This window comes from Quercus robur, chromosome 4 (assembly GCF_932294415.1).
Source record: "Quercus robur chromosome 4, dhQueRobu3.1, whole genome shotgun sequence".
In the NCBI taxonomy this organism is placed as follows: domain Eukaryota; kingdom Viridiplantae; phylum Streptophyta; class Magnoliopsida; order Fagales; family Fagaceae; genus Quercus; species Quercus robur.
This window is the reverse complement of record NC_065537.1, coordinates 65,992,606-66,012,733: the sequence shown is the minus strand read 5'-3', so window position 1 is coordinate 66,012,733 and position 20,128 is coordinate 65,992,606. Positions and strand designations below refer to the sequence as shown.

At 32.6% G+C, this 20,128-nt stretch overlaps 2 protein-coding genes and 1 long non-coding RNA gene across 4 annotated transcripts; all 3 read left to right on the top strand.

Annotated features, from left to right (window-relative positions):
* Positions 1–6,069: 6,069 nt before the first annotated feature.
* On the top strand, positions 6,070–7,470 carry LOC126724524 (probable F-box protein At4g22030). The gene has a single exon (XM_050429029.1). The coding sequence runs from the start codon at positions 6,202–6,204 to the stop codon at positions 7,438–7,440; it is 1,239 nt and encodes a 412-aa protein (XP_050284986.1). The 5' UTR covers positions 6,070–6,201; the 3' UTR covers positions 7,441–7,470.
* Positions 7,471–11,656: 4,186 nt separating this feature from the next.
* LOC126723409 (uncharacterized) lies at positions 11,657–15,882 on the top strand. Of its 2 annotated transcripts, none has more exons than XR_007654257.1 (6): positions 11,657–12,011; positions 12,106–12,176; positions 12,884–13,218; positions 14,291–14,533; positions 15,000–15,105; positions 15,412–15,882. It is a non-coding gene; the product is annotated as an uncharacterized LOC126723409 (long non-coding RNA). The 2 variants fall into 2 exon arrangements; XR_007654256.1 differs by having other exon boundaries at positions 11,664–12,011; positions 13,105–13,218.
* A 1,520-nt stretch (positions 15,883–17,402) lies between these two features.
* LOC126723406 (probable F-box protein At4g22030) lies at positions 17,403–19,286 on the top strand. The gene has a single exon (XM_050426796.1). It carries the CDS (start codon positions 17,913–17,915, stop codon positions 19,149–19,151), a length of 1,239 nt encoding a protein of 412 aa, XP_050282753.1. The 5' UTR covers positions 17,403–17,912; the 3' UTR covers positions 19,152–19,286.
* Positions 19,287–20,128: the final 842 nt, after the last annotated feature.

Below are 20,128 nucleotides of genomic sequence, written 5' to 3'. Positions count from 1 at the left end.
CTTATGTTTTGTGGCATCAAGGGATTTATGGTGGTAGATATAGGCAGACACTATAATTAGAATAGTTGTGAAAATTTTGGAAACCTGATTGACAAGTTCAGGAATCAAATGGGGCATTTCAATGCTTCCATTTATCAATTTAATAACTGCAATCCAAGTAGTGATGGCCACGAATTCAATAGCCAAGTCCACTGATAAAGTTGAATTGTATTTCAAAGAAACTAGACACCTCCGTAGGCCTTAATGATGATAGATTAAACTATTTAAGTGTGAAAACTGATTTTAAGTGGGAAATTGTGTATTGATGGACCTATCTTTGGTGTTGCTAAGTTCTAATTCTACTAATTTGTTGTGATTCAAGGGAGGTTGGTTTCATATTTTTGCAACTAAGAGGTAAGTAGCGTTTACTAATTTTGGGGGTTTTTCCAAAACATTGTTGATTATTAAACTATTTTATATCAAAGAAATATGTTGATATTCTATATATAAATTGATATTTTATAAATGTTTGATGTGCACATTAACTATTCGTTTTATGAAAAACTTGTGGGACAACCTGAATTTATTTAAACTTGTATGCGTGAATATATCTTTATATTTTTGAGAATTATGAATGAATTATTTTTGTGAGCATATTGAATGTGTTTTGAAAACCTATGGCAAGTCGTGATTAAAAACTCAGTATTGTATTTAGTCCTTAGTAAGGGACAATCATACTACAATTAGTCTTTAGCAAGGGACGGTCCCAGAAAAGGGGACAGTGCACATTTGATAGCTCTTTAGTAAGGGAGTATACTATTGAGGATCCAAAAAGAAAGCTCCTTAGCAAGGGAGTGCACCTTTAGGTTTCAAAGGAGTCATCCTTAAGAAAAGTGATGAAAATGAGGTTCTAGTCCTAAAAGGGAACAACACAACCCTGTCAACGAGGCATAAACATTGACCACAATAAAAGTCTAGGAAATTGTTTATATGATGGTATTGATATATGTATTATGATGGCTCACAATATAAAGATATTTGTTTTTTTATATGAAATATTTGATGATAAAATATTGATGAGTTACAAGTTATGAATTTGTTGTAAGAATTATTTATTTGAAAGGTTTGTTCCTACATCCCAATGTTAGTGAATTCCACTTATTGAGTTATCTCACCTCCTTTTATTTCCCCCTTACAGATACATTAGAGGGATTATTGGAGTAGAGATTCTTGGAAGACAACAATTACGAATTATTTTGTGGAACTGAGGATCTTATTGTTATTTGTATGGTATTAAACATTGTATTGGAGAATTATTTTGAGGATGTTTTTATCTTTGGTGGATTAAAACTCTAACATTTGTGATGAGATTTTAGGTTGCTGGTTGCTTTTATTTAATATTTTTACAGATTATTTAAATTGAATAGACTTTTATTGCTTATGATTTTGGGGCGTTACATCTCTAGTGGATTATTTGCTAAGAACTCATAAGCTAATGCCCTTCTAAATCCATCAGCGCAGAAGCCAACCAAGCGAACGACATTAACATGGTGGATTCTACCCATTGTTTCCACTTCATTTATGAATTCTTCCCCATTGCACTTAGAACTGTTTAGGATCTTCACGGCAATATGGACTTCATTCGAAAGCTTTCCGCTGAACACTATTCCATATGAGTACCTTGTGGGTAAAGATTTCATTCTTCCCCATTGTCCTAACTTCTCAGTAAATTGATTTATAATCCTTTTAACATCATTATATGAGTACCTTGTGGGCTTGAGAGCTTTGTAATCCTCCAAAAACCTTTCAATCCTTGCTTGATTTTCTTCTTCTATTTTGTCATAGTGATAGACACGGTAGAATACATATACCACTAGTCCCAAAAGAAATGACCCCAAGGTGGAAACTGCATGTTAAACATATTCTTGAGTCTATAAAAAATTAAAAAAAAATTATTGTAAATTTTCAAAAATGGCCAACAGAAAACTCACCAGTAATCACTATTGTTGTTGATCAACCTATAAAATATTTTAACATAATTAGCTTCTAGTTGCACCTATCTGAAAATAAAAGATAATTGTTTGTATTAATATCACTAATAGCAAGAAAATTATTTGGTATTCTCAAGCAATTATTTTGGTTAATTTTTAGGTTTCGGGGGTATTTCGGTCATTTTTTAGGTTTATGGGGTATTTTGGTCATTTTTTAGGTTTAGGGGTTATTTTGGTCATTCTTAGGCTTCGAGTGTATTTTGGTCATTTTTTAAGTTTTGGGGGTATTTCGGTCATTTTTTAGGTTTTAGGGATATTTTAGTCATTTTTAGGTTTTTGGGTATTTCGATCATTTTTTAGGTTTAGGGGGTATTTTGGTCAATTTTTAAGTTTTAGGGGTATTTTGGTTTTTTTTTTTTTAAGGTTCCGGGGGTATTTTGGTCAATTTTAAGGTTTCGGGGATATTTTGGTCACTTTTAGCTTTCAGGGATATATTGGTAATTTTTAGTGATTTTTTAGCATGTTTGGTCTTTTTTTATGTTTAGGGGATATTTGGTAGTTTTAAAGGACTTTAGGGGTACTTTGATCAAGTTATAGGGGCTTTTTGGTAATTTTGATTATTGGATAATTGGGTAGGTTGGAGTTTGCCCATAATAATTGGGTTGGGTCGGGTTTTGATTAAAAGTAATTAGTTAAATGAGCAATAAATGGGTAAATGAATTTTATTTACCCAACTCAATTATACTCACCCCAAACCCACTCACTTGACACCCCTAGTTTTTTTGTATGCTCGTGGAAGACAAGATTAGAGCCTATGGATTGTAGCCTTGTTGTCAATGTTAATGTATATTCAATAAACGCACATGCCTTAGCCCAATTTGCTTATTGTGCACATTTTTTGTTTGTATAACACTCTTTCCTAGCCCAATGGGCTCAGACCCAATATACTTTACTTATTGCGCTCATATTTTGCATGTACAACACTCTCTCATGCCGGTATATAAAGGCCCTCTATTGAACAATTATAGAGAGACAAATTATTCATTTATTTTCTTTTTTTATTTTCTCAACAGTCACAACATAATTCTCCACAGTCACAACATAATTCTCCCGTTTATCCTGACAAAAAAAAAAAAAAAAAAACAGTCACAACATATTTTGGCCCGTTGCATATGCGTCATATTAAGGTTGGCAATGATTTGCTTTAACTAAGTGATCTCTCATGTTTTCCTAAAAAATAAAAAAAAGTGATCTCACATGTGGTTGATATTGGTCTGTATTCTGCCTCGGCTGATTAGAATGTAATAGTTGTTTTTTTTTTTTTTTTTTTTTTTATTGAATAGTTGTTTTTTTCTTAGTTTTCCATGAGATAAATTATTGACGGAGTAAAAATATGCATCTTGCCGAGGTGTTTACTCATGCAAATGAATGATGCTAGCTAGTAGCTAAATAAATATTTCTTGGACAAGTGTTTATGAGTTTTAAAGCATGAATAAGCCTTTTAATGGGGTTTGAAAGTGATTCTAGCAAGCTCTATAAAAACGAACGAGTTAACGTGCAAATTGCACAATGGCACAAGTGAATTTGCTTAAAAAAAAATCTGATGGACTCAATTTTGATGTAGACATTAATCAAGTTAAAGAAGGTCAATCCAATTCAATTTAAGGCCAAAGGGAACAACTACTCAAAGGAAAATGATATTAAAGCTAAATCAAATTTGGATTTGAATTTCAACCAGCGCAGGCTTTATTTGTTTTGTATGACTGAGAAAAAACAAGTAGCATTAGAAAGCTATTCCAAAAGGACTACAAAGGTGGTCAATCAAAGCCAGACATCAGTAAATCACTTGAAAATGCATGAGCATATTAGAATTTGCATTGAAAGGTGCACGGCGTAGATGTTTTTATACATAAAAGAATAAACATATTTCACATATTATCATAAGAATTTAGATTAGATCTCAAATCTAGAAATTTCATTAATTTAACCTAATTTTCATAATTTTATGTAAAATAACCTCATTTTTATGAAAAGAAAATGCACAAATCTATCATAGGACGATTATTCTAAGCAATGAAAATTAGAATTATGATTGTGACACATACTATCATAATTCATAAGTGTATGGATCTACAAATCTACTTGAGAGATATGCACCAAAAACATAATTATACGATTAATTAAATCTGCCATCTCAATGAAAGAATCTCTTCTTTTTTTCTTTTTCTTTTTTTTGTGGGGGGGGGGGGGGGAGGGAGAATGAATGAATCGTGTTAAAATATTATTTTTATGAATATATGATTATGGCATGAAATCAACACAAAGAACAAATCTATCAAGTCTAAAAGAAGAATATAATGAATTATTAAACAATAAGCTATATTAACAAGAACGCCCTATTAATCTAAAGATTCTAAACACATGTTTTTGTACTTTTTTTTTTTTATTTTATAAAGGAAAAACATAATTAATCTAACATATTTAAGCAAAAGAATCATAATTAGCTATTGGACTCAAAACTTACGTCCATGCACCCTAACCAAATTCTAGTCCACTTCGAGTCGTAGTTCTCACCATGGTCCATGGGTCAATTTCTTATGCTAGGGTGAACTTTTGGATTCCTTTTCAATTTCTTATACAAAGGTTTTTTCCCTTAAATTTATTTATATTTTATTAGACGCACTTCAAAACAAGAACATTTCAAATCAAGAAGTTAGAATTGATCAAATAATATGACCAAATTACTATTGCAAAGTAAATACTTACTTTTTTTTGAAGCTTCAAAAAATGAAAATTTCAATAATTACTATTATTTATTACCATTTACGTATTACTTTGTTTAAATATTTAGAGCAAGTAAAGAGATAAATATTTTAGTATGAATTTGTATCATTTATGTCTTTAAGCTTTTGGTATAATTTAAGTCTTTAAGCTTTTATAGGCTCTTTATGTTCTTTCACAATTAAAATTTTCTTTGGTTAATGAAGATACATAAATTATCCAACAAGATTAAAAAAAAACAAAAAAAAGGGTATGTGAAATAATTAAAGCAATTATGCATTATCCGCTTGGAATCATCTGGTATTTAAATGTCCATCATAAAGAAAATGCTCAACCAATATATGAATTGATCTTTGTATTAATTTTAAATTAATCCTTTAGGAATTAATAAGCTTAGAATGATCCTGTGAATGCATGTCTATGGCAAGAATCTTTATGGAAAAATCAAAATTAAGCCCTCATACAACCTTGGTCAAAGCAACATTTTGCATACGAAAAGTAAAAAGATCAATTTACCCTTAATTGCGAATTATAACCACATATATATATATATATATATATATGATGTGAATTTAAAAATTATGGAATTTTCACCCATATGAAATTATTGTTTTTCCTTTAGTATTAAGATGACATAAAATAAATTCTAATGGCCGCAAAAATGAGAAATTATAAGATTCACATGGTAGATAAATGATGTGGTTCACTATTTCACTAAAAAACTTCCACTTGTTTAAAATTGTTAGTTAGAAAATTTTTTTAAACATAAATTAATTACTAACTCATCAATTTTAAACAAATGAAAGTTTTTTAGTGGAATGATGGACAAGTGACGTAGTCCATCAGAAGATTCTATAATTTCTCCGCAAAAATTAATGGGGTTGTTGATACACGGAAAACACCAAAAGTGTCCATTAAATTACAAGACTTTTGGCCAACACATCAAGCGTTAATAGTGAGTAATCACTTAAATTCTATCATATCCCTTATTTTATATTTCTTCTTTATCAATAAAATTTTGTATTTTATTAACCCTCACCATTTCTTTCTCCATCAGATTCACAGTAAATACTACAATTTACAAGAGTGCATGCCTGGTCTGAAGGGGTATAGTAGTTCTAGTGGCATTTTTGTTCTTTTAACTTGTAGAAATTGACCAGGCAGCATTGGTCAAATGGCAACCAGGTTTGAAGTAATAGGTTTTTACTGGGTGGTATGAGAGACCTAAGCAAAGAGAGCAAACTTTGAATTTGAAAATTATGAAGAGGGAATGGGTCAGCCAATTGGGCTAAGTCAAGCCAGTTGCCAGTCAATATTTTCCACATCTGACCCCTTCTTATCAGTTATATTTTGTTGGTATAAATAAGACTCCACATGCCTATCTACCTCCATTCTCAACCTCTCATCCTCCAAAGAAAAACAAAATAACCAAAGAGACCACCTCAATCAAATGGCTTCCCTACAAGCTTCATCCCTCGTACTCTCTTCTTCTTCAAACAAAATCCGTTCTGCTGTTCCTGTCCCAAAACTTCCAAGAGTCCCTATGTCAGTACCAAAAATGCCAACAAGAACTGTGGTTGAGGAATTGAACATGAGCGCTGGCTTTACAAAAACAGTCCCAATTGACGTTGAATCATACAACTCCACTAGTATTGCAAATACCCAACTCTACGCACTATTAGAAGCTGTAGCTGATAGGGTAGAGATGCACAATAACATTGGAAAGCAACGTGACAATTGGAACACCCTTCTTTTGAACTCTATCAACATGATAACTCTTACTGCTGCAACCTTAACTGGTGTTGGAGCAATTGGAGGCGCTGGAATGCCTCTATTGGCTTTGAAATTATCGTCCGCGCTATTGTACACTGCAGCCACAGGATTGTTGCTTATAATGAACAAAATTCAGCCCTCACAACTTGCTGAGGAACAACGTAATGCTACAAGATTGTTCAAGCAACTCCAAAGCAAAATCGAAACTATCCTCACTCTTGGCACTCCAACTCAAGAGGATGTGAAAATTGTGATGGAAAAGGTCTTGGCACTTGATAAAGCATTCCCACTTCCCTTGCTAGGAGCAATGCTCGAAAAGTTTCCTTCAAAGTTTGAACCTGCTGTTTGGTGGCCATCAAAACAATCACAGAACAAAACCAAAGCACAAGAAGGCAAATTTCATAAGATGGCGAAGAATGGTTGGAGTGAGGAGCTGGAAGTTGAAATGAGAGATATTATTGAAGTGGTGAAGAGAAAAGACATTAAAGACTATGCAAGGCTAGGCAACATGATGTTGAAGATCAACAAGATTTTGGCTAGCTCAGGCCCATTACTCACTGGCATTGCTGCCATCGGTTCCACTTTTGTGGGTAATGGATCATGGGCAGCGATAATAGCGGTGGCTGCTGGGGCATTAGGAAGTGCTGTTAATGCTTTTGAGCATGGTGGACAAGTTGGAATGGTGTTTGAGATGTATAGAAACAACGCTGGCTTCTTTCGCCTATTGGAAGAATCAATTAAAGGCACACTTGAAGAAAAAGATTTGGAAAAAAGAGAGAATGGGGAATTGTTTGAGATGAAGGTGGCTTTGAAGTTTGGAAGAAGCTTGTCACAGCTAAAAGAACTTGCACGAAAATCTGCTTATTCCCGAAGAGAGGGAACTTCAATTGATGAATTCGCAAGCAAGCTTTTCTAATTTTAGTTTTGACAACAAGATTTTTGTATGATTAGGTAACATTGAAATGGGCTATCTTTGATTCTTTTTAATGATTGTACTCTTTGTATAACAATATAACATACAATACAAACACAAATTTTGTTTCGGTTTGGCTTGCAGAGGATGGTGTTAAATTAGTTAATTTAATTATTTTGTCCGAATACGTATATTAGTACATGAAGTCATTTAAGCTCAATTCTTAAAAAAAAGAAAGGTCACTAAAGTTTTTTTTTTTTTTAATTAATATTAATCAAACAATAAAATATTTCAAATAATGTGTTTTATAAATGTTTTCATTTACTTTTTAGTTTCACATCAACAATATTATATTAAACAAATTACTAATTACTTTTTGGTGATATTGTTGTTAGTAAAAATTTTAGTACATGTAATTCTTACAAATAACAATAATTTCTTAAATCTAAAATGTAACATCTATTATTGTTACACTCTTTTTGAGCCACATAAACATAGCATTTCGGTCTAACACAGTCCACTTTGGGTAATTTCGTCTAATTCGGTCCACTTCGGGCTATTTCGTCTAATTTGGTCCAATTAAATCTAATTTAGCACATTCAGTCCTTTCTATTCACTTTGGTCCAGTCTTTCCACTTTGGTCCATTCAGTCCACTTTGGTACATTCTTTCCATTTCAGTTCATTCGATTTACTTCAATCCATTTGGCCTACTTCGGTCCATTTGGTCCCCTTCAATTCATTTTAGACTAATTGGGCCTTAATTTTTTTTCCCTTAACCAAATTCTAGTCCACTTTGAGTCGTAGTTCTCACCATGGTCCATGGGTCAATTTCTTATGCTAGGGTGAACTTTTGGATCCCTTTTCAATTTGTTATACAAAGGTTTTTTCCCTTAAATTTATTTATATTTTATTAGACGCACTTCAAAACAAGAACATTTCAAATCAAGAAGTTAGAATTGATCAAATAATATGACCAATTCACTACAAGAAAACTGAGCATTTGCGGCGGGTGCAAAAACCGCTGCTATAGGTCACCTATCGCGGCGCATTTTTGGCCCGCCGCCGTACATGAGATCTATTGCGGCGGTCTATATGCCGCCGTACATGAGATCTATTGCGGTGGGCATATAGACCGCCGCAATAGCTCCAGTATTTTGCGGCGTACTACAGCAGCGGGCCAATGACCCGCTACAATAGACCTGTTTTAGCAGCATTTAGCTTAGATATAGCGGCGGGTCAATAGCTCAAGTATTTTGCGGCGTACTACAGCGGCAGGCCAATGAGCTACCGTAATAGACCTGTTTTAGCGGCATTAAGCTTAGATATAGTGGCGGGTGCAATATGTACTCCTTTTTGCGGCGGGTTGGACCGCCGCAATAGACATTTAAATTTTCCACTATTTTTTCGTCTTCCCATTTAAAGATCAAATAGTAAATTACACCCGATTGGCATGAAAATTGGCATGCATGTTAAGAACATATAGAAAATGTGATCCAACGGTTAGATTTTCAAAATTTAAATTCAAAAATAAGTTATTGGTTGGTGTAACATTTTTTAGAATTACATCAAGTGTAACTAGAACCCAACGATATATTTCTTAATTCGATGTGAATTTTGACAAATTTACTGTTAGATTACATTATCTTCATATATTTTTCATGCATACAAAATTCCAAGGTGATCAAAGATTAATAGTCATGTCATCAATCAATTATTTAAATTCAAGTTTTTGTAATTTAAAATAACGCATAAAAGATGAGTTAAAAGATCAAATGGTAAATTACACCTGATTGGCATGAAAATCGGCATGCATGTTAAAAACAAATAGAAAATATGATCCAACGGTTGGATTTTCAAAATATGAATTCAACAATAAGTTATTGGTTGGTGTAACATTTTTTAGAGTTACATCAAGTGTAACTTAAACCCAACCCCACATTTCTTAATTCGATGTGAATTTTGACAAATTTACCGTTAGATTACATTATCTTCACATATTTTTCATGTTTACAAAATTTTAAGGTGATCAAAAATTAATAGTCATGTCATCAATCAATTGTTTAAATTAAAGTTTTTGTAGTTTAAAATAACGCATAGAAGATGAGTTTAAAGATCAAATGGTAAATTATATCTGATTAGCATGAAAATTGGCATGCACGTTAAGAACATATAAAAAATGTGATCCAACGGTTGGATTTTTAAAATATGAATTCAACAATAAGTTATGGATTAGTGTAATATTTTTTAGAGTTACATCAAGTGTAACTTGAACCCAACCCTATATTTCTTAATTCGATGTGAATTTTGACAAATCTACCGTTAGATTACATTATCTTCATATATTTCTCAAGCATACAAAATTTCAAAGTGATTAAAGATTAATAGTCATGTCATCAATCAATTGTTTAAATTCAAATTTTTGTAGTTTAAAATAACACATAAAAGATGAGTTTAAAGATCAAATGGTAAATTACATCTGATTGGCATGAAAATTGGCATGCATGTTAAGAACATATAGAAAATGTGATCCAACGGTTGGATTCTCAAAATATGAATTCAACAATAAGTTATTGGTTAGTGTAACATTTTTTAGAGTTACATCAAGTGTAACTTAAACCCAACCCCACATTTCTTAATTCGATGTGAATTTTGACAAATCTACCGATAGATTATATTATCTTCATATATTTTTCATGCTTAAAAAATTTCAAGGTGATCAAAGATTAATAGCCATGTCATTAAACATTGTTTAAATTCAAGTTTTCGTAGTTTAAAATAACGCATAAAAGATGATTTTAAAGATCAAATGGTAAATTACGTCCGATTAGTGTGAAAATTGGCCTGCACGTTAAGAACATATAAAAAATGTGATCCAACGGTTGGATTTTCAAAATATGAATTCAACAATAAGTTATGGATTAGTGTAACATTTTTTAGAGTTACATCAAGTGTAACTTGAACCCAACCCTATATTTCTTAATTCGATGTGAACTTTGACAAATCTAGCGTTAGATTACATTATCTTCATATATTTTTCAAGCATACAAAATTTCAAGGTGATTAAAGATTAATAGTCATTTCATCAATCAATTGTTTAAATTCAAATTTTTGTAGTTTAAAATAACACATAAAAGATGAGTTTAAAGATCAAACGGTAAATTACATCCGATTGGCATGAAAATTGGCATGCACGTTAAAAACATATAGAAAATGTGATCCAACGGTTGTATTTTCAAAATATGAATTCAACAATAAGTTATTGGTTGGTGTAACATTTTTTAGGGTTACATCAAGTGTAACTTGAATTCAACTCTATATTTCTTAATTCGATGTGAATTTTGACAAATCTACCGTTTGATTGTTACCATTGTTGACCAGAATTAACCTTTCATTACACTCTTCAAATCCAACGGTTAGATTTCAAATCTAAGTATAATGCGTGATTGACATGTGCTGTGTACTTGTATGGTTATGTTCTCTCAATCTGACCATCAAATTAGTCATATTATTTTTTGAAAAAAGTAAACATAGTTAGTCACATATTAAAATTCTTACATAAATTTAATAATAGCTATGATCATTTTTTTAAAAATTTTTAATAAGAAAGAACGTGTGATAACTTTTGTTATGTGGTATATTTTTTTTTTTGAGAAAGTTGTGTGGTAAATTTTATTGAGTATATGTGATTGTTTTCTGTTTTGAAATTTTATTTCATAACTCATTAATATTAGATTCTTAATATTTTGCACTCATTAACTCACTTATATAGATGTGTTTGATTCATGTACAATTACAAAATGCATAACAAAATGGTAATTCCTAGTAAAAAATGGTAATTAATTAAACATTGTCTTCTTTTATTTTTATTTTTTTCCTCAAAATAAATCTATTTTCTTTTATTTTTCCCACCCGAAATTTTCCAAAAATTTGTTTCCCTCCTAACATGTTTCACTTATAGCTTTTTTCCCCCCAAAGCTGACTAATATTACTATAAAATATATAATATTACTATTTATATTAAATATAAATATTAATATTACTATTTATAAATATTACACGTGCCATGTAGATTTTCAGGGTCCTGTCCAAGGTTGTAACCTCCACAACAGCTTTTTTTTTTTTTTTTTTTTTTTTTCTATTTTTAAGTTATTATTATCAAAACTACGTCGTTTTGATTCTATTTAAAACAAAACATAAAGCCCTACACGTTTCTCATTCAGCCGCCCCTCCCTATTTCCCATTTCCCCTAGTCCTTTTCATTTTCTCTCTCTCTCTCTCCACCGTTCTCTGTTGTGCTCCATCGCCGCCGTTAAGAAGCTCGCCTCGCCGCCATGGTTCACTCTGACCATCGCCTCGCCGCCGTGAGGACCTGTGAGGACTCGCCTCGCCGCTGTGAAGATGCCGTAAGGAGTGAGGACGGTGTCGAGCTCCATTCTCTTCGCCTTGCCGCCCAAACCTCGTCATTTGCTCCTCAGTCTCAGCCTCTGCATCTTTGAGCGTAGCTGAATCGAGCACAACCCAAGGAGCCAACCGAATCGGGTCTTTGATTGTTGGGCTGCCAGTGGCTTCGCAAGTGAGTTCAATATTTCTGGTACAATTCAAATGGGTTCAATATATTTATTTGGTTAAAATAATTAAAGCTATTTTTTTTTTCTGATTGTTTTCAGTTTGTGCATTTCGAAATTGATGAAATCGGGCTCCACTTGTCCGGTTTGTAAAGTCCCATATTGGCGTAGAGGTATGAGACTCATGACTTTTCAGTTTTATCACAAGGGTAGTTTAGTTTTAGTCATTTAATGTCATGAACATGATCTGTTTGTGTAAAGTACCATAATGTTTTGGGGAACATGTTGGCTTTGTGGCTAATTAGAGATAGCACAATAAAATGGGAATATGGAAAATTAGATATGGTTTAGCATTAAGCCAATATAGCCCATTAGATAAGTAAAAATTGTAATGGAGATTTAGTCACAGGATTCCCAAAGGAAGAGACTATTGGGAAGATCCTTAGACTAGTAGCTATTCACTTGAAATTTTAATATAGTTTCGCCCAATAAATTAACTTTCTTATAATAATGAATGAAATACATTCCAAAAAGTCAAAAACAAATTAATTTCCCAACGTGTAATATATAATAGGTTGAGCCACTTGACAGTTGACACAAACACAATAGGTTAGATGTAAATTTTATTTATTGTAATAATAATATTTGAAATGTTTGGTCATAAAGCTTTATTTGGAGTTGGTTTTTTAAATTTTGTTAAAACTTAAGTAATAGAATTCTAATTGAAATAAATCTGTCTTAATAATAATAAAAAAGATACTAGTTGATATTTTTTTTTTGAAGGCAATACTAGTTGATATTTTGATTATAGAGTTTTATTTATTTTATTTAAACACAATATAACCATTGCTTAAGTCACTAGTTGCAACATGTATGACAGAGCATGAGCCATTTGTGCTGTGTCCGAGTTTGACTCTAAGATGTGTTGGTGGGGCCTAGGATATATTTGTACACGCATAAACCAATGAAGGAGTTGACAAAGTTCATGCTATAAGAACTCTTCTTCCTTATTTCTCGCAGCGTTTACTCTGTATATAAGTTATAAAAATGCCACCGAAGCCTTAACTCACATTACTACTTTTATGTTCTCTGACTTCACAGAACACAAAATACAAAAGCAAAACTTTTGGCTCTTCAAATACCTCTGCTCCGCTCAACTTAAAAGCGCTGGTTCGAATCTGATCCTTTGTGTCAGCGAGTTCTGGCCATAGCCAGGTAACCATTATACTCCATTCATCAGTTGGGGTCTGTTTTTTTGTTGTCTAGAAATCTAATGCTTTGATGGGTTGAGTTTGTTTCATTATTAGATATATAGATATTGAGTACTGTGTTTTGTGCACAGTAAGGAAAACACACATGCATATGCATATTTCTAGGGACTGGTTTTGTTTAGAGATTTATTAAATGAAAATTTATGCAAAGATTGGTTATTGAATTTAGTGGAACATTAATTAAGTGGGTCAATTTTATCAGGTAAAAATTGTGTGTGAAAGCCTTAATAGAAGCAGTAGATTTTTGGACTTCTTTTCCTGGTTTATTTATTTATGATCAAAACTTATTATTGAGTTTCAGTTTGTTTGAAGTCAAGAAAAAGAAAATTGCATATTTTAATCTAGATATTTCTAGGGACTGGTTTTGTTTAGAGATTATTAAATGAAAATGTATGAACCATGTTCTGCAGAGATTGGTTATTGCATTCTCAAAAAAAAAAAAAAAAAAAAAGAGATTGGTTATTGAATTAGTGGACCATTTACTTAAGTGGGGCAATTTTATCAGTTAAAAGTGGTGTGATAAATGCCATATAGAAGCAGTAGTTTGTTTGGACTTCTTTTCCTGGTTTATTATTTATTTTTTGTGATCAAAATTTATAAATGAGTTTGTGTTTGATTGATGTCAAACTCAAAAGTGGGACATTAAAATCTATGCATAGATTGGTTATTGAATTTAGTGGAACATTAACTTAACTGGGTCAATTTTATCAGGTAAATTTTTGTGATGATAGCCTTAATAGAAGCAGTAGATTTTTGGACTTCTTTTCCTGGTTTATTTATTTATTTATTAGACTTATGGATATCATCTTTAGAGAATATAATTATCATTAGAGATGGAAGGTGGGTCTCCACCATGTGTTCGCGTGTGTGTGTGAGAGAGAGATTTGTAGGTTCAAAGTTGTTTGGTATGATCTAGAGAATGCTAGTGGATTCTTTTGGTGGTAAACAAGGAATACCATGCAAACTAATGTCTAATGTTTTAGATTTTGAGTCTGATAAGATGTCTCTCTTTGCAGGCTTTGAAGTAAACTAACTTTTGTAGACTCTGTTAAAGCAAAATGGTTTCCAACGCTACAGCTGGACTGACATGTCCATCCCCAATGAAACCTACCTCAAATGGCATATTTCAGGGAGATGATCCTCTTCAATTTTCACTGCCTCTTGCCATTTTGCAGATATGCCTTGTAGTTGTAGTTACAAGGGTTCAGGCTTTCATCCTAAAGCCATTAAGACAGCCACGAGTTATTGCAGAGATCATTGTAAGTTCATTTTTTCTTCCCATGCAATAAAATTTAATTAAAAGTCAGTTTCTCTTGACTGATATGACATACTTTTGTTCATCCACTATGACTTTAATCCCTTAAGGCAGATACTAAAGATTAGTGCGTAGGTCCTTCACTCTAAGATATCTTTACTAATTTTTTATGTCAATTTGTTAAGAAAATTTCAAGCACTATTCTTTCTCTAAAATTATTTTCTAGTAAAGATTTTTATTTTATATAAGGAATCAACAATATTAATGCTGATTTGGCAGAAATGTGTAAGCCTTATTGTGTTGTTTATCATTGTTATTTATCTAGTTTTCCTTTGAATTTTTTTAGTATTTATGAAAGCCTATATATATATATATATATAGATTTTTGGTGTTAAATTTTGGGTATAGGAGCTTTGGGATTTGTAAGGGTTTATATTGTGTTGTAATGTGTTTAATTTTGTGCGATATAGGCCGAAGGTTTCATTGGCACTTTTCTTCAATTACAACACCTCGTTGGGACCGTCTTATCGGGTTTTGGTAGATACCAACTTCATCAATTTCTCTATCCAGAATAAAGTGAGTGATTAGTAGTTTTATTCCATTTTATTTTAAATGGGTTTGGTTCATAAAAATGCATAGTTTGAGAGAAATTTTTATTGTTCATGACTTACTGAATGTGTGTAATTACCAATTGAGAAGGAAAAAAAAAATCTAAGAATGAGATAGAAATCCTTATTCAATTCTAGAGCTTGTTCTCTTCCCCATTAATGCATTGAAGGATATGTTCTGGAAGCATGGATAAAAATAATAACTTTATGTATTTTGACTTGGTAACTTTGCATTATAGTCCTAACTTATGCAATTTCTTTCGTTGTTGTGTAGCTGGACTTGGAGAAGGGAATAATGGACTGCCTATATGCAAAATGTGAGTTTAGAATCAATGGTTTCTTCAATTTAATGTGAATATTAATTTGCTGCAAGAATTGTTGTGCCTTGTTGATGAGGTATCCTAAGTTCAACATAGTTGTTAATGTGGTTTTATAACAAGCATTGAGTGCCAACTTAAATATGTGTTGGTTGCTTAATGATATTTATCAAAATATTACTCTTGGTTGTGTGGATGTCCATAAGAATGCTTAAGGAATAAAATGAGGAACTTTTTTTAAATTATGATTTTATTGAATCTGCCTAGCTTGTGGATTGAAGGCACTCCTTGTATCATGCAATGTGTGATGGCACTTCTTCTGTGTACAAATGACCACATCTTTTCTTTTGTTAATTTTATGATAAATAGACATTGTTATGTATTTGATAATATATTTCTATGTTAATATAATGTTAGTTTTGAGACAATTGTTGTGTTATCTGGTTAAATTTGTGGTATTGTCTTAGTGGGGTTGAAATTATTACAGGATTATTTGTAATAGAAATGTGGTTTTAAAACCCACCAGAAAAGGGAAAAGAAAAAAAGGACCTATAGCGGCGGGCAAAAACCGCCGCTAACGGTGCACATTTTATGTTTTAAATGATACCCTATAGCGGCGCTTTATTGCCCGCCGCTAAAGATTGAAACATATAGCGGCGTTTATACCCGCCGCTGCAAGTGCAATTAGTTTGTTTTGATTAATTGCCTATAGCGGCACCGTTTGCCCGCTGCTAAAAGTCAATGCCACGAATTCTGAACACTTATGGCGGCGGTTTTATGCCCGCCGCAATAAACCTTCACCCGCCGCTACAAGGTACATCTGTGACGGCGCTTTTTGCGACCGCCGCAACTGACCTATAGCAGCATTGCAACACTGACGGGACGGCCCGCTGCTATAGGTCAAATGCACCTTTAGTGGCGTTTTTTTGGGCTTTAACAGCAGTTTTGGCACGCCGCAATAGCCCAATTTTCTTGTAGTGCAAATTACTATTGCAAAGTAAATACTTACTTTTTTTTGAAGCTTCAAAAAATGAAAATTTCAATAATTACTATTATTTATTACCATTTACGTATTACTTTGTTTAAATATTTAGAGCAAGTAAAGAGATAAATATTTTAGTATGAATTTGTATCATTTATGTCTTTAAGCTTTTAGTATAATTTAAGTCTTTAAGCTTTTATAGGCTCTTTATGTTCTTTCACAATTAAAATTTTCTTCAGTTAATGAAGATACATAAATTATCCAACAAGATTAAAAAAAAAAAAAAGTAAAAAAAGAAGAAGAAGGTATGTGAAATAATTAAAGAAATTATGCATTATCCACTTGGAATCATCATCTGGTATTTAAATGTCCATCATAAAGAAGAAGCTCAACCAATATATGAATTGATCTTTGTATTAATTTTAAATTAATCCTTTAGGAATTAATAAGCTTAGAATGATCTTGTGAATGCATGTCTATGGCAAGAATCTTTATGGAAAACAAAATTAAGCCCTCATACAACCTTGGTCAAAGCAACATTTTGCATACGAAAAGTAAAAAGATCAATTTACCCTTAATTGCGAATGATAACCACATATATATGATGTGAATTTAAAAATTATGGAATTTTCACCCATATGAAATTACTATTTTTCCTTTAGAATTAAGATGACATAAAATAAATTCTAATGGCAGCAAAAAGGAGAAATTATAAGATCCACATGGTAGGCAAGTGATGTGGTTTACCACTCGACTAAAAAACTTCCACTTGTTTAAAATTGTTTGTTAGAAATTTTTTTTAAACATAAATTAATTACTGACTCAGCAATTTTAAACAAGTGAAAGTTTTTTAGTGGAATGGTGGACAAATGACGTAATCTACCAGAAGACTCTATAATTTCTCTGCAAAAAGGGTATTCGAAAATACCAAAAGTGTCCATTAAATTACAAGACTTTTGACCAACACATCAAGTGTTAATAGTGAGTAATCACTTAAATTCTATCATATCCCTTATTTTATATTTCTTCTTTATCAATAAAATTTTGTATTTTATTAACCCTCACCATTTCTTTCTCCATCAGATTCACAGTAAATACTACAATTTACAAGAGTGCATGCCTGGTCTGAAGGTTAATAGTAGTTCTAGTGGCATTTTTGTTCTTTTAACTTGTAGAAATTGACCAGGCAGCATTGGTCAAATGGCAACCAGGTTTGAAGTAATAGGCTTTTACTGGGTAGTATGAGAGACCCAAGCAAAGAGAGCAAACTTTGAATTTGAAAATTATGAAGAGGGAATGGGTCAGCCAATTGGGCTAAGTCAAGCCAGTTGCCAGTCAATATTTTCCACATCTGACCCCTTCTTATCAGTTATATTTCGTTGGTATAAATAAGACTCCACATGCCTATCTACCTCCATTCTCAACCTCTCATCCTCCAAAGAAAAAGAAAATAACCAAAGAGACCACCTCAATCAAATGGCTTCCCTACAAGCTTCATCCCTCGTACTCTCTTCTTCTTCAAACAAAATCCGTGCTGCTGTTCCTGTCCCAAAACTTCCAAGAGTCCCTATGTCAGTTCCAAAAATGCCAAAAAGATCTGTGGTTGAGGAATTGAACATAAGGGCTGGGTTTACAAAAACAGTCCCAATTGATGTTGAATCATACAACTCCACTAGTATTGCAAATACCCAACTCTATGCTCTTTTAGAAGCTGTAGCTGATAGGGTAGAGATGCACAATAACATTGGAAAGCAACGTGACAATTGGAACACCCTTCTTTTGAACTCCATCAACATGATAACTCTTACTGCTGCAACCTTAACTGGTGTTGGAGCAATTGGAGGCGCTGGAATGCCTCTACTGGCTTTGAAATTATCGTCCACGCTATTGTACTCTGCAGCCACAGGATTGTTGCTTATAATGAACAAAATTCAGCCCTCACAACTCGCTGAGGAACAACGTAATGCTACAAGATTGTTCAAGCAACTCCAAAGCCAAATCGAAACTATCCTCACTCTTGGCACTCCAACTCAAGAGGATGTGAAAATTGTGATGGAAAAGGTCTTGGCTCTTGATAAAGCCTTCCCACTTCCCTTGCTAGGAGCAATGCTCGAAAAGTTTCCTTCAAAGTTTGAACCTGCTGTCTGGTGGCCGTCAAAACAATCACAGAACAAAACCAAAGCACAAGAAGGTAAATTTCTTAAGATGGCGAAGAATGGTTGGAGTGAGGAGCTGGAAGTTGAAATGAGAGATATTATTGAAGTGGTGAAGAGAAAAGACATTAAAGACTATGCAAGGCTATGCAACTTGGTGTTGAAGATCAACAAGATTTTGGCTATCTCAGGCCCATTACTCACTGGCATTGCTGCCATCGGTTCCACTTTTGTGGGTAATGGATCATGGGCAGCGATAATAGCGGTGGCTGCTGGGGCATTAGGAAGTGCTGTTAATGCTTTTGAGCATGGTGCACAAGTTGGAATGGTGTTTGAGATGTATAGAAACAACGCTGGCTTCTTTCGCCTATTGGAAGAATCAATTGAAGGCACACTTGAAGAAAAAGATTTGGAAAAAAGAGAGAATGGGGAATTGTTTGAGATGAAGGTGGCTTTGAAGTTTGGGAGAAGCTTGTCACAGCTAAAAGAACTTGCACGAAAATCTGCTTATTCCCAAAGAGAGGGAACTTCAATTGATGAATTTGCAAGCAAGCTTTTCTAATTTTAGTTCTGCAAATAGTTTTTCTTTGACTGTTTGATTCTTCTGACAAACAAAATTTTTGTATGACTATGTAACATTGAAAAGGGTTAACTTTGATTCTTTGATTCTTTCTAACAATTGTACTCTTTGTATAACTATATAACATACAATACAAAAAGGTTGAGTCACAAATTTTACACTAAATCTAGCTAGTCTTTCGAAAATAACATTTCTTAGTTTCTGGATTTCAACAACCCGTAATAATGAAGTTGTTGAACAGCAAGTTGCAAATATATAATAGTATTATTTAATATCTCATGCGCTTGATGAAAGTGACATTTCTGGAATATATAGTTGACCAGAAAATTATGGACCAATTGTTGAATAGTCAAGCAGACTATTCAAGAAATATGAGCAGAATTTGGTGGCTTGAAAAATTAAACTTGTTACATACAAACTATTTTACAGTTTTATAAATACCCAAAAAAACAATTAAAACTAATAAACACTATATCTAAAATTTGGCTTTTCAAACACAAGAATTCACAACATTATTAAAGAGAATAGAAGCCATATACATATTTAGAATCAAACAAAGATCAAGATTAAAGTGCATTTTTATCATCATATATGTTGTTTTTTTTATTATCTTTCTATAGGATTTTTATTTTATTTTATTTTTAAGTTTAGTATGAAAAAATTCAAAAGTTGAACATCAAAATATATCATTTGAGCCAAAGATACAAGAAGCCCGTGTCAATCATATTTGAAAAAAAAAAAAAAAAAAGAGTAGTATTTATTTGTTGCATTTAAGAACCCCAAGGCAAATTAATACACACAAAAACTCCATTTAAGAGCATGAAAACCGCTCACATATAAGACCAACCACCATCATAACTCCATCACAATGGACTTAGAAAATCCCAAAAATTCAAAAGAAACCCCACACACACAAAACTGGTTCTACCAAGCCAACCATAACAACAACAACATAGAGC

Excerpts from the sequence above, each read along its gene's own strand:
- LOC126724524 (XM_050429029.1), top strand. The coding sequence starts at position 6,202 with ATGGCTTCCCTACAAGCTTCATCCCTCGTACTCTCTTCTTCTTCAAAC.
- LOC126723406 (XM_050426796.1), top strand. The coding sequence starts at position 17,913 with ATGGCTTCCCTACAAGCTTCATCCCTCGTACTCTCTTCTTCTTCAAAC.